General features: G+C 44.5%; 3 protein-coding genes across 3 annotated transcripts in view; 1 reads left to right on the plus strand and 2 right to left on the minus strand.

The window, feature by feature from the left end:
- LOC103393553 (endoplasmic reticulum membrane sensor NFE2L1-like) overlaps window positions 1-5,436 on the plus strand; it is a 9,971-nt gene extending 4,535 nt beyond the window's left edge. The window contains exons 4-8 of the mRNA XM_008330554.3: window positions 1,029-1,118; window positions 1,759-1,905; window positions 2,064-2,202; window positions 2,577-3,176; window positions 3,275-5,436. Of these exons, the coding sequence (XP_008328776.1) occupies window positions 1,029-1,118; window positions 1,759-1,905; window positions 2,064-2,202; window positions 2,577-3,176; window positions 3,275-4,290 (1,992 nt within the window). The 3' untranslated portion in view covers window positions 4,291-5,436. The remainder of the gene's footprint in view (window positions 1-1,028; window positions 1,119-1,758; window positions 1,906-2,063; window positions 2,203-2,576; window positions 3,177-3,274) is intronic.
- A 2,996-nt stretch (window positions 5,437-8,432) lies between these two features.
- On the minus strand, window positions 8,433-11,778 carry LOC103393563 (chromobox protein homolog 1-like). The gene is made up of 7 exons (XM_008330563.2): window positions 11,727-11,778; window positions 11,505-11,613; window positions 11,039-11,133; window positions 10,076-10,367; window positions 9,567-9,738; window positions 9,385-9,479; window positions 8,433-8,815 (listed from the first exon to the last, which is right to left on the minus strand). Exons 1-7 carry the CDS (start codon window positions 11,776-11,778, stop codon window positions 8,665-8,667), a joined length of 966 nt encoding a protein of 321 aa, XP_008328785.1. The 3' UTR covers window positions 8,433-8,664.
- A 659-nt stretch (window positions 11,779-12,437) lies between these two features.
- LOC103393554 (tubulin beta chain) overlaps window positions 12,438-13,284 on the minus strand; it is an 18,888-nt gene continuing 18,041 nt past the window's right edge. Inside the window, exon 5 of the mRNA XM_008330555.3 lies at window positions 12,438-13,284. This exon is cut by the window's right edge and continues 4 nt beyond it. Coding sequence (XP_008328777.1) covers window positions 13,063-13,284 — 222 coding nt within the window. The 3' untranslated portion in view covers window positions 12,438-13,062.

Raw genomic sequence — 13,284 nt, forward strand, 5'->3', positions numbered from 1 at the left:
CCTCCCCCCCCCTCCCTCCATATCAAATGGCACGCTAACACACAAACACAGAGTCATGCATTTCTAGAACCTTTTCTCCCGGCCTTGTGACTGTCCGGCTTGTTTTGAAACCCGATCCCCGTCCTGTTGACACATTTACATCGTTCGGTTTTGCAACCTCTCCTGTTTACTGCACAAATGCACACACACACAACAACACAACAACACACACACAGGCGGTTCTGTCAACAGATCTCTCCTGTTTCCTGGCTCGGCTCTGGGGGAAAAGTCGATAAAAACCCAGGTACATATGGTATCAAAATATCTGTCCAATCACAGCGGTCGCATCTGAAGGCAGAGCCAATCAGCTGACTGTACTCTAGGTGGGCCAATGAATGGACGCCGTTGAAATGAATCACGACTAATTATAATTAATTCACTCAAATGAAGTAGAAGACACTTGTTTGTTGTTGGTAAATTAATATAAAATAATAAAAAGGAATACAACCCCGCACCTGTCCAGAGTTGACTCTGACGGACTCTTAGAGATCAAGTCTGAGAACGTAACTGTTCAGGCAGTGAGAGATCCACACTGGTTCACAGTTAACATGAGGCCCAGAGATCCTGACATGTTCCAGGACACACACACACACACGTCCATAGTGTCCAGCTGCTGCAGGTCTCTGGGTTCGTCTGTAAGTCCTCAGCCGGGTCAACAGAAGGTTGATGCTATTTCGATTCAGGCTGCTGTCTCTGGGTGACACGGGAGCCTTTACGTTCTCCACTTACAGACATATAGAACCACAGACCCAGAAAACATGTTGTCTCTCACTGGACGACCCAGCTGTCAGTCAAATGCCGTGACCGTTTCATAATTACTCTGACCTTTTCGTTTTACGGTCGGTTCAATTTTAAATGACAATGTAATGTACATATGCAGATACGTAGTCACTTCGACCAATCATCCATAAGGTCATGGTGTCAGTCGGACCCCGACCCAGAGGTTTGAGAGACGTCTCTGATTGTATCTTTTCTCTCCATTCATTCAGGAAGAACATCACCAGCTCCTCCATGACGGTGGAGAGGTGGAGGAGGAGGAGGAGGAGGAAGGGGGAGAGTCCACTCTGAACGAAGATCAGGTGAAAAGTCATTTTCAGAATTCTGTCGCCTCAGAGTTTGGTTTTCTCTAAAAAAAACGCTGAGTGAGTTGAGACTAAAGAGCGTGAAGAGAAAAAAAAACCAAAAACGTTTGTCTTTCACGCTTGAAATCAGAGTCGGATGCTCCGTCTGTGAACGCAGCACCGCTGCCAGCTCAGCAGAACAGGAAGTGGGTGACACAGTTTGGCAGCTGCGCCGTACGGTGTCGTCTACAGCCAGAATTCAGATCCTGAAATATGTGACAGACGACAAACGTATCTGAGGGGGAAAAGAAAAAATCGAACAAACGAGGAGAGGGACATCTTCAAAAAGTAGATGAAAATATAAATATGGGTCACAGGTGTTGCATGTTTGTAGGTCAGACCCACTACCAAGAATCCTCTCTTTCTCACATAACATCACAGGTCAAAGGTCAGAAAGGAGAAGGGTGTGATTTGTGATTCACAGAATGTGGAAACAGAAGACAGAAATTCTGAGAATGAAACCAAAACAACACGATTGACGGGGGGGGGGGGACTTGGGAAAGAGGCTATTTCACTGAGGCAACAGCAAAGACTGGACAGCAGGGGGCAGTTGATTAAAGAAAAGGTGGTTTGACCGAGTCTCCGTCTCTGTTCCCAGACGTCCTTCTCCCTGCAGGAGTGTCTGAGGCTGTTGGAGGAGAACTTTCCCTCAGACCGACGGTCCTTATCGTCTCCACTCGTCTCCACTGACAGCCTGGACCTGGAGTTTCAGTGGCAGGACTTATTTGACATCATGGAGCCTGAGGTGAGTGGAAGAACCGGGCCTGTGGTTCTGTCCCTGAATAACTGAGTTCTAAATAAATAAATATGAATTTGAGTTGAAGAAAAAATTAAATTTCACAGCATTTAAACCAGAAAGAGTTTCAGTTGAACAGATTTTAAAAACCGAAACTTTTCTTCCAGAACACAGATGTCGACATGACATCATTTGATCAAGCTCCACCTCCGAGACGCTCCGGAACCACAGGTGACCTGTGTGAAGCCCTGAACCAACACCAGCGCCACCTATCAGAGGAGCATGGTCCGACAAACACGCAACATGGTAATAAAAAAAATAAAAAAAATCCAAATTGTATTCTAGGACAGTGGTTCACAGAACAGAATAAAGAATAAACAGAATACCACCTTAAAAATATTTGTCTCTCCGAGTACCAACAGTACCAACAGTACCGACCAGAATAAACAGAATTCCACCTTAAAAATATTTGTCTCTCAGAGTACCAACAGTACCAACAGTACCAACAGTACCAACAGTACCAACAGTACCGACCAATATGAGCCACACTGACTACAAAACACAACTACACAAACACAAAGAAGTCAATTCCTCACAGTGATATGCGTACCATATTTTAAAAGCTGTGTTTTACAAGAGAATAATTTTTTTTTTAACTTTTAATGGTTCATATGTTCCAGGTTTCCTGTGGTCTCCCAGCAGGCCTGACCCCTCCCCGCTGCTCCCACTGACGCCCAGCGCCGACCTGGACGACCACAGTTCAACCTTTGGTTCAGGAGGTTTCCAGAAAAACCTGAACCTGAACGCCTTCCAGAGTCCTCCAGACCACATGGACTTCCTTGAAGAAGGGTCGTCGGACAAGTCCACGTCTCCTGGTGACCGTCCTGGTCCACATCACACTCTGTACCCAGACGAAGGTCTCACCGGGTTTGATGTCAACTTCCAAATGCGCCCCCTCACGCCCCCCAGTCCTACCTCGTCTCTGGAGGGCAGTGAGATGACCCAGGACCTGGTTGGTAGTTTCCTGATCGATGAGGAAAACGTTGGCGAGGATTACGACCTCCCCGGACGACTGGGTGACTTGTTAGATGAGGCCAGCCTTCTGGAAGAGATCAGGGTTTTAGACCTGGCTCTGGAGGGGGGCTTTAGTCCAGAGATGGCGGCCCGGCTGGAGGAGGAGGGCTACCTCACCAGTGACGGTAATAACCGAGACAGTGACCCTCCAGTCTGCGAAAGGGCGGTTGGAGAAGACCGGAGCCAATCACAGACTCTGGACCAAGGTAATGAAATGAAAAGACAAACGTTTTCACAGTCCGTATTGACACAGACGTGTACCGGGCTTTGAGGAGAACTTTAAACCTCTGGTTCTTCTTCTTAGATGCTGGCAATGAGGCGGACTCCGACTCAGGTCTTTCCCTGGACTTCAGCCACAGTCCTGCTTCTCCGAGTCCTTCCTATCGCTCCCGCACTTCCTCCTCGTCGTCTTCGTCTTCTTTAGCCTCTTCCTCATCGTACACATCAGGTGAAGAAAGTCCAGTCAGTGGAGATGTTGATGAAGAGAACGAAGAAGGAGTTGTTGGTTCAGACATGGAACTGGAAGTCACCATAAAGCAGGAGGAGGTGGAAGAGGAGGTGATGGGAGCAGTGGGAGGAGAGTATCCTGGTGATGTCAAGAAACTCTTCCCTGTCAACTGCGGCGATCACATGGGTCTGAACGACTTCCCGTGGCTGGAGCAGGTTGACCACGATCACACGTACAACCAGCCCAGGTCCTCCACCTTCCCCTCTTCTCCTCAACCACACATACCCACCAAACACAGCAAATCCTCCCCACGGCCCCCCGCCGCTCGACGCCACCATTTCTCCACCTCCAGAAGCATATCGGAGAGCAAAATGTGGAGCCGCGACGAAAGACGGGCCAAATCCCTGAAGCTGCCGTTCTCCAACGAGCTGATCGTCCATCTGCCGGTGGAAGAGTTCAACGACCTACTGACAGGTTACCGGCTGACGGAGGAGCAGCTCTGCCTCGTCAGGGACATACGGCGCCGCGGCAAGAACAAGATAGCAGCCCAGAACTGCAGGAAGAGGAAACTGGACGGGCTCATGGCTCTGGACGACGAGGTGTCCGCTCTGAGGCGCCGGCGAACGCGGCTGATGCGAGAGAAACAAGAATCCCTGAGAAACCTGCAGGAAATGAAGCGCCGGCTGAAGGTCCTGTACCAGGAAGTCTTTTCTCAGCTGAGGGACGAAGAAGGACGGCAGCTGGATTCTTCAGAGTTCTTTCTAAACTTTGCCTCCGATGGCAGCGTGGCGGTGGATTCACTCCAGCAGCAGGCGTGGATGCCAGGGAGAGGAGGGAGAACAGGCAAGAAACAGAGAAGCAAGAAGAAGTGAAATCTTCAGAGGATGAAAAAAAAAAAAAAAACTCTGGACATTTTGACGTCTTTGCGGAGCGATGTTGTAGAATCAAGGATTCATCAGCGTTTTTCTACACTGGAAAGAAACTGGATGATGAAAAACTGTCCTCAACGCCAAGTTTAAAAAGCTATTACTCAAAAAGTCATGAGACTTTGGGACCAGAGAACAACAGAGTTCCTCCCTTAGTTGAGCTGAGACAGAGACTGGAATAGACAGCGAGGAGAAATTTCTTTTTTTAACTGAAGGAACTCAAAGGAAAACACGTCATCCAAACGGCAGCACTTCCCGTCTCGTCGTATTTAAAGTCATGAAATGATACCCGTGTTCTAACGGGTGGAGGAAAGTTCGGTTTTTGAGACAATCGATCTTTGATTTAGTTGTTTTTTTTTTGTTAAATGTCGCCTGTGTCTCGTCCTGAGGACTGTGAGGACGAAGACTGTCCCAGAGGAGCAGCAACAGAGATGACCCGTAAAACTGTGTAGCCTGTAGGCACCATCGGATACAGCCCAACGTTTTAAAACCTGCTGATTCACAGGAAGAAAAAACACTACTGCAGAAAAAAAGAAGGAATTGAAGAAAAAAAAACTAACACTGTACAAATGTATTGAAGGTGAATGACAGACTTTATCTTCCTTGATCAGGGATTGGTTTGATTATGTCAAAGGCTTTAGTCTACTGCTGTTGTTCTGGTCCTTTTCTGCAGTACCCCCTCCCCCACTCCCCCCAACAGCTCTGCACCCTGGTGTGGGTACCCGCTCCTTATTTTAAGAACCCACTGGAATCATTTTTCAGTCTTGAAATGAGTCGTCGAACCTGCATTTGATTGATTATGATTGAAGACAAATCAAACATGGCAGATTTTTTTAAAGCTTTCGTCGGGTCTCACTGTTTGAAGAGCATTTAACTGAAATACCTCAAATCAAACTACTGTAGTTGCACGAAGAGTCAAAATGAAATGATTGGCATCGATTTAAACAGACGGGTTTGAATGAAAAATGTGCTCTTTTCTATGTGGACTTTTTCTACATTTGTCTGTCGGTCCCAGGTGCTTGCTGGTATTCAAGGACTTTGGAAATGTTTTGTAATAATAAAAAAAAAATAAAGTCTTGAGTCGTGTTTACAGTCAGAGTCTTGAGTTTCTTTGAACCTGGTCCACAGGTCAGACAGGAACAGAGGTTTAAACTTAGCATCTTAGCTTAGCAGCACAAACTGGCCTTTTGTTGTCTAAAGATTACTGCTGTCTGACCCCTGCTGTCCGACCCCTGCTGTCCGACCCCTGCTGTCCGACCCCTGCTGTCCGACCGCACACATGACAGGAAAACTAAGACATTATAACAGATTAGGAAAACCAAGAACTTTATTGTCCAAAACTGACAAAGAGAAATCAGCTGTGACAGGAAAAAAACAAAAGACCAAAAACATAACACTCCATACAGTATACAAGGAGAAAGACAACACAAGCTAACTGGCTAACTGGTCGGAGGGGGCTGTGACAAAATACCACCCAATACTGATGTTCACAGTGAAGTCAAGAGAGCGTTACAGTCGGTGTTACACTGTCAGAGTGTTACACTGTCAGAGTGTTACAGTCGGTGTTACACAGTCAGAGCGTTACAGTCAGTGTTACACAGTCAGAGCGTTACACTGTCGGAGCGTTACACTGTCGGAGTGTTACACTGTCGGAGTGTTACACTGTCAGAGGGTTACACTGTCGGAGTGTTACACAGTCAGAGTGTAACACTTCAGACTCCTGCGTCACAGGTGCTGGACTGTACTAAACGGTAAAATAACTCCATACTGTCAAGAACACAAAAATTATCTGATGCAGTTTTCTGATTTTTTAATTTTTTTTTTTTAACACTGGCTGAACCTCCAGACGTGAACTGCCTTAGTCAGGGTTCAGGAGTGGCTTCAGTCCAACGGTTTTGTGACATTTTTGTTGACAAATGGTTTCGATGTCAAGGTTTTTCTAGGGGCCCGGGGTTACTACACCCCCCCCACACACCCTCCAGCCCCCCCTTTTTTTGCAGTATTTTTCTTTTGCAGGTATTCAAAGCAAATGTACAGAACCAGGAAAGAATTCTCGACACCATCAACAACGATGCACTCATTCTGCTCCACTCTATAAATGTTTGGTTTCCAGCCTCATCCCTCCTGTCAACAACTTTGTGGACTTGAAAAAGAAAAATACTTCAAAAAAGACAACAAATTTATGCTCCTCAAAAACCTTCACACAGTGTCCCTTTCGAATGATAGCACCCCCTACTGGTCTGGGGCAGCTAAAATTCACGCATAAATACACATGGAAATATTTAAAACACCACAAAGGTTACTATAAAATGGACTTTTAATGACGGCGTGTGTAACGTCACCGTTAGTTACGCTTGAACACGGCTAGCATCAGTTAGCGTGTTCTACCCATGCACTGGGGTGTAGCCTAGGAACAAGGACACACACACACACGTGTGATCTCACCACATTTTTAACACTTATTTTTTTTTTTAAACTTTTAAAAAAAAAAAAAAAATTCAAACACTGAAGATGGGACTTGAACCAGCACCCCTATGGCCAACAAACAGGAAGCTACAAAATTAGCATACAATATACTTTGTAATGAGCACAACTGGGCCACAACAGTCAATGTTCAAATTTCAATTCTGCAAAACACCAGGTGTGTCGGACAGCGGAGGGTCTGTGAAGCGGGAGGAGGCATCGACCCGTCCAGTCTGGGCTGAAACGTCATGTGACGACTGCTGCCCCCTGAGGTCAGCAGCTGAAACAACACAGCTGAGAAAAGAACTGTGACTGTATGGAATGAAGATGAGTTCAGTTTCAGAGCCTCAGCCTCAACAGGAAACAACGCCATTATCTGCCCTAGTGGCAGCCAACCAAACTGCACCTCGTACGTACATCGCCCAAAATGTCCTCCTAAAATCTAGCGCCGCTTAGAACATACCAACATGGAACCTGACAGGTCAGAGGTCAACGACAACAGCGATGACCTATTGTTGCAGTACCGATAACAACCACACACTGTGTACAAGAAGTGGACAGAGGAACTGACGTTATTACTGAGGTTGTGCTTTAATTCTTTTCTCATTTTATTTTTTAATTTTTCTGAATATATTGAGTTTTGTCAACTACATTATAATCCGGTTTATTTCTTACGCTCACTCCCACATCAACTGTCCAGGTTTTATATACAGTCAGCGACGACGTCAGCTCTCAGCGAGGCTAACTGCAGCAGCTTAGCTCAGTAACGACAGCGTGGCTACATCAGCCTGAATCTGAAGACTTTACGGATGTTATATGTTTTTTTTTTCTTTAACGGGAAACCAACCAGCCTCAGGTCAGTTCAACAAACTGACTAAAAACCGGTTCATCTGACATCACATGGTTTATTGGTGAATAGAAAACTGCCACAGGCACTAAACAATCTTTTAAAACACAACAACAGCCACACACTGGGCATGAGAACATGATTAAGACGAAAAGAATCAGCTTCACTTCAAAAAGAAAAAAAAAAAGAATACAAGATTAAGATGCAGGATTGGCAGGAAGTGGAATGAAAGAAAATGTACAAATGCACTCGGCTCCTGACTATAAAACACTGGCGGTTGGAAGAAGCTGGAGGCCGACGGTGTTCGTTACGTGAAGGCTGCCACTCCTACAGGAAGCGGCGACACGTGGAACCATGTGGAACCATGTGGAACCATGAGGCCGTAGGAGAACAGTGTGACAACATGATGACAATCCAGGTGGCGCAAGAGAACTAAAAACTGAAAGAGGCAAACGGACTCTGTCCTTTTCTGTCACCTCAACTGGTTCCTTTCCTTGACAAAAATAAGAACCCCCCCCCCCTCGCCCCTCCCACCCCAGCCACTCCCCCCACGTGTAATGTAAAGCACGTCACAAACACCAGTTCTACTTGTTTTCTGTTTTAAAAAAAACAACAACAACAAGAAGAACCTGTGGCTTAACATAAAAAAAAAAACGTTGCTGCATTCACGACAAACAGCCCCCCCCCCACAAAAAGTGACAGGTTCTGGTTTAAAAACAAGGAAAGACAATTGTCAACTTAGAATCGTTAAAATTTTTGGACTACATTTTTCATACGAGACACGAGCGGGGGCGACTTTTGAAGGACCTCTTCCCAGGGCAGAAAGAAAACAGAGGTAGTTTCCTCTTTCAGCTACGTTGGCGGTTCGATCCCACAGATCTGGGAATACTCTTTAAAATCACCCTCGCTGCCAAAATGGCTGCCAAGGTGTAACTAACATAAACAACAGTTCACTAGCATATTGTCGATTTTTTTCCGTCCTACACCACCGCTCTCCCAGATCTACTCATCTAGTCTTTTTTCTCCTCCTCTTTCTTCTCCTCCTCTTCTGTGGGGTAAGAGTGCCAGGTGAGACGCTCCTCGTAGAAGGAGATGACCACCTGGGGGCATTTGACGTTGGCCTCCTTGGACGGGACCAGGTCGGCCTCGTCTGAGTTCTTCCTATTAATTTAACGCCCCCCCAAAAACACACACAAAAAAATGTCCCAAAAAAAAGCAAAGAGAAGGTTTCAGTAAATACGATTTGAGGGCAGGGTCACACACAGGGACATGCACGTTACAGTCTTATCATTAGGGGTGTGTATTGGCGAGACTCTGGCGATACGTATCACGATACAGGGGCAACAATACGATACACTGCGATTTCATAAGCACAACGATATATTGAGTTGTTTTTCTGAACAATCACTAGTGGAATCACTAGAGAAGAAAGAAAAGGAACCAACACCAGGAATATTGGACTGGGAATTGGTGATAAAAAAAAAAAACAATACACAGATGACTGAGGAGATCGACACGGGATCAGGAAATATCGCGTTATTTCAGCGTATTGATATTTTTGAATATCAATTTTTAAGGAATGATGTTTTGACCAACACTGTCAACAGGACCTTTGACCTTTAACATTAGTATTTGAGGTTCTCAAAGTCAAAACGAACGGTGGACATCTTTAACATCTCTAATCTGTTCATATTATTACTATACTTTAAAGAAAATATTGAAGGACTCACCACTTCATGAGAAACATAAGCTCTCCACTGGAGTCAGTGGCTCCAATAATCCTCTCTGGCTGCAGACCTCGACCAAAACCTCTGGCCTTCTCACCCTGAGGACAGCGTAGGAAAAGGAAAAAAAATTTAATTTTTTCAACCTAATTAATTTCCCTGGTCTTTCTGTGATCTTAAACATTTACCTCCTCCTTCTTCCTCTTAGTGGCCCGCTCCTCGGAGTCTCCCGAGGCCTCGCTGGTGCTTTTCCTTTTGGTCTCCTTCTTCTTTTCCTCCTTCTCTTTGTGCTTCTGCATGTACTCGGCGATGAGGTCGGGGCAGTCCAGGTTCTCCTCCGGCTCCCATGTGTTATCGTCACTGGTGAAAAGAGACGTAGCAACGCACGACAACGACAGTTAGCATCAGTTGGAATGAAAATTTAATTGCGCATTAACAAATAGGCTGCGCTATCTCAAAATGTCACCGTTCATACCATGACACTACACACTCCAGTACAGTAGGTGGCGATATGCGCTTAAAAAACATTAGTCATGACCCGCTATTAAACCAAGACGTAGCCTAAGAGACATTCAGGTGTTGAAACAGAACGTGGGAATGTGTTCTCCAGTGTTCTCTCTTCTGTTATTGAAGAGAACCGTGTCAGTTGATGAGGTTCACAGACCGTTTTCTGACAATGATATAATTTGTTACTCACTTTGAGAACCCCTTCCACTTTAACAGGAACTCCACTCTCCCCTTCACCACCCGCCGGTCCAGAACCTTCTCCACTACATATTCTTCTTCCTCCTCTTCTTCTGCAGCGGCCGGCGGTGCAGGAGCAGGCGCTGGTGCTGCAGCTGCATCAGCAGCTGCCGGAACCGGCGCCGGTGCTGCGTCTGCAGCTGCCGGCGCTGCTGCAGGAGCCGCGGCCTGCTCCTCCTCCTCGACCTTCTTGCCCTTCTTTCCTGCTACGGTCGCCAGCTTGACGTCTGCTGATGGAGCCTCTGCTGCGGACAAAAAACAAAGTCGAACTGTTGAACAACGACGATTCACACAACCCACACTTGGAAAGTCAACAACGCATGTAGTGCAAACAATTCTTACATCATTATGACGCATGCATTGTCAGAGTTTCACAAAACTCTGACAATGCAATACGTATCACAATATGGGGCAACGATACGATATATTGCGATGTACGGCGATGCATTTTTTGAGTTTTTTTTAAACAATTTAATGGACCTACATTTGTAATCACTATAGTAGAAATAAAAGCAAAAAAGAACCAAAGCCATCAATATTTCACTATTAATTGTTAATAAAAAATGGACACATTGCTGTAGATATAAACAAAATATCGCAATATTTCAGTGTATCGATATATTTTTCTTACACCCCTCGATTTCTATTCATACTGATGCGAAAGACGACTTTACTTTGGTCTACATGCATTCTACACACAAATCAAATCAAAACAAACAGACTGGACCTACAACCGGAAATGTTTATGAACAGAAGTCGATCGATTTCTGCACAACAACATTGCATTTGATTCTGGCTTTGCCTTAAACCAAAGCACGATTCAAAAAATGGGGGTTTCCATCAGGTTAAGACGTTGTTTACTCCAGAATAGCAACACAAACAAATAACAATAAGCTTGGTAAACGTGGCGGTCTACGGTGCAGCAGGGAGGTCTGCAGGTCGGTGGGGGATCGACGTAAAAACGCCCCTTTTCCGTCTGTGCAAACAGCACATTCGCTCACGTCGCTGTACCTTTACATGCAAAACTAGGACATGATTATAAACAATCACAGACCGGAGGACTCGGTCGTGTCAACATGCCACCAACAGACAATGGCAGTCCGGTCGGTGTTCCATGCAGACAAACGTCCAAGGAAAAACCTAGCTTTTCTTTCAGTGCCTCATCAGTTAATGTCCGTGGCGGGTTTTCACTAAACAATGCTTCAAAAAAGCCCCGAGCGAACACTTACATATGACTTGGTTAAATGTTAACTATGTAAGGTTGTTATAATACGTTTTCACTAAAGTCACAACACTGGTTGGACGTGAGGCGGCCTGCCTTTTGCTTCCAGTGGGTAACATGGCTGGCATATCCCCCTCACAACTGCAAGCGCGAGCCTTACCTTAACAGGGAATGCTTCGGGACGCTGGTCGCTGCTTGCGGCGGGCCCGTGTGAATACGGTGTCTTTTTGTTATCGGCTGCACGCGGAAACCGACCGGAGAGACGGCAGCTGCAGCGCAGAAACGCGTGGGAGCGTTGGCGTTTGGAATAAGTTGTTTTTCTTAACGTGTTTGGCCGCTGTATCGCACAATAGCTTCGGCGTCGCTAACAACCAGCACAAGCCCGTTCTGCCCGCCAACAGCGCCACCGGAAGTTGCGTAGATGAAAGACGCATTTCGGGTAATGAAGTTGTTAGACAACCGCCGAATTCTATGTGCCTTTAACGTGGTTAACGCGTTTTTTTAAACAATATTAACAATAAAAAAAATTAATAAAAATCGTATACACACACTGAGATATAATAAAAAGACTCAAACCAAAGACAAATTTGGAGTTTATTAAATAAAAAATTAATAGAAACAATGAATATGAAGATAAAATGTGTCAATATAAAAGGACAGAAACTTAACATATAAATGCAAACGTTAATAAAATGTAAGTAAACATATTAATAAATATAAAAATTTAAATATATAAAACTATGAAAAAACAACTGTCAACCTTAATAAATAAGTAAATACATAATTTATAAATAAATACATAAATAAATAAATATTTGATGTGAATAAATATTTGCAACGTAACATAATACAGTAAGCTAAACTAAAATCAGGATACACCTGCAGCAGTAAAACAAGTAACAAAACAAAAAACAAAACAAAGAGTTCTAATTCAGTTGTAAACATTACATCTCTAAAACCTAGTTATATATATATATAATATATATGTGTGTGTTATATTATAAACATCTTGCACAAGTCCTAGAAATATAAGTGTAATATAATAAATATAAATAAATAATAGTGTATATATACACAATATTTTCTATATATATACAAACTTTTATCTTTAACGGAGGTGAAGTGTGTGGCTAACGGGGGTTAGCATCCATAATGTTCTATCACTGTTTCTACACAGATCTGATTGCATTTTTTTTTTGCACACATTTTAATTGTTTAAAATAGAGGTAGCGACAGGAGATCGTCGCGATCTTCAAGCGGAAAATAATAGAAAAAGATTAGAGCATAAAGTCATTTAGGCTGAGGCTGTGAGAGGACGCTCTCAAACGATCAGGAGGATGAGACACACGTGCTGATTCGTTGAGAGGCTGTGATGTCATGATGCATTTTAACTGGATATGTTATTCTATGATATATATTGTTTGCTATGGAGGAAGTCACGTGTCTGCACTTTAAGAAAAGTGACCTCAGATCTTAGTGTGACGCGACACTAAAATACAGAAAAGTCAACTTTTTAAAAAATGCACTGAATGTAAACAAAGAGTCTATCTGTGAGCAGACCATAATAATCTAACCTGGTCATTTAAAAAAAACTGAAAAACTTTGACAACTTTACTGTAAACAGACCTAATATTTATGTTTTTAATTGTTCACAGGTTTCACTCAGCCCCACAGTCTCGCATGGTAAAAACAAGGTGACAGTCGGCGACAGGAGGCGTCTAGGCCTCCTCGCCTTCATCGTCACCTTCCCCGACCTCGCCGTCATCCTCAGCAGTGGCGTCCTGGTACTGCTGGTACTCAGACACCAGGTCGTTCATGTTGCTCTCGGCCTCTGTGAACTCCATCTCGTCCATACCCTCACCAGTGTACCAGTGGAGGAAGGCCTTGCGTCGGAACATGGCGGTGAACTGCTCAGAGATGCGTTTGAACAGCTCCTGGAT

Source organism: Cynoglossus semilaevis, chromosome 17 (genome assembly GCF_000523025.1).
Source record: "Cynoglossus semilaevis isolate Cse_v1.0 chromosome 17, Cse_v1.0, whole genome shotgun sequence".
NCBI classification, from domain to species: Eukaryota; Metazoa; Chordata; class Actinopteri; order Pleuronectiformes; family Cynoglossidae; genus Cynoglossus; species Cynoglossus semilaevis.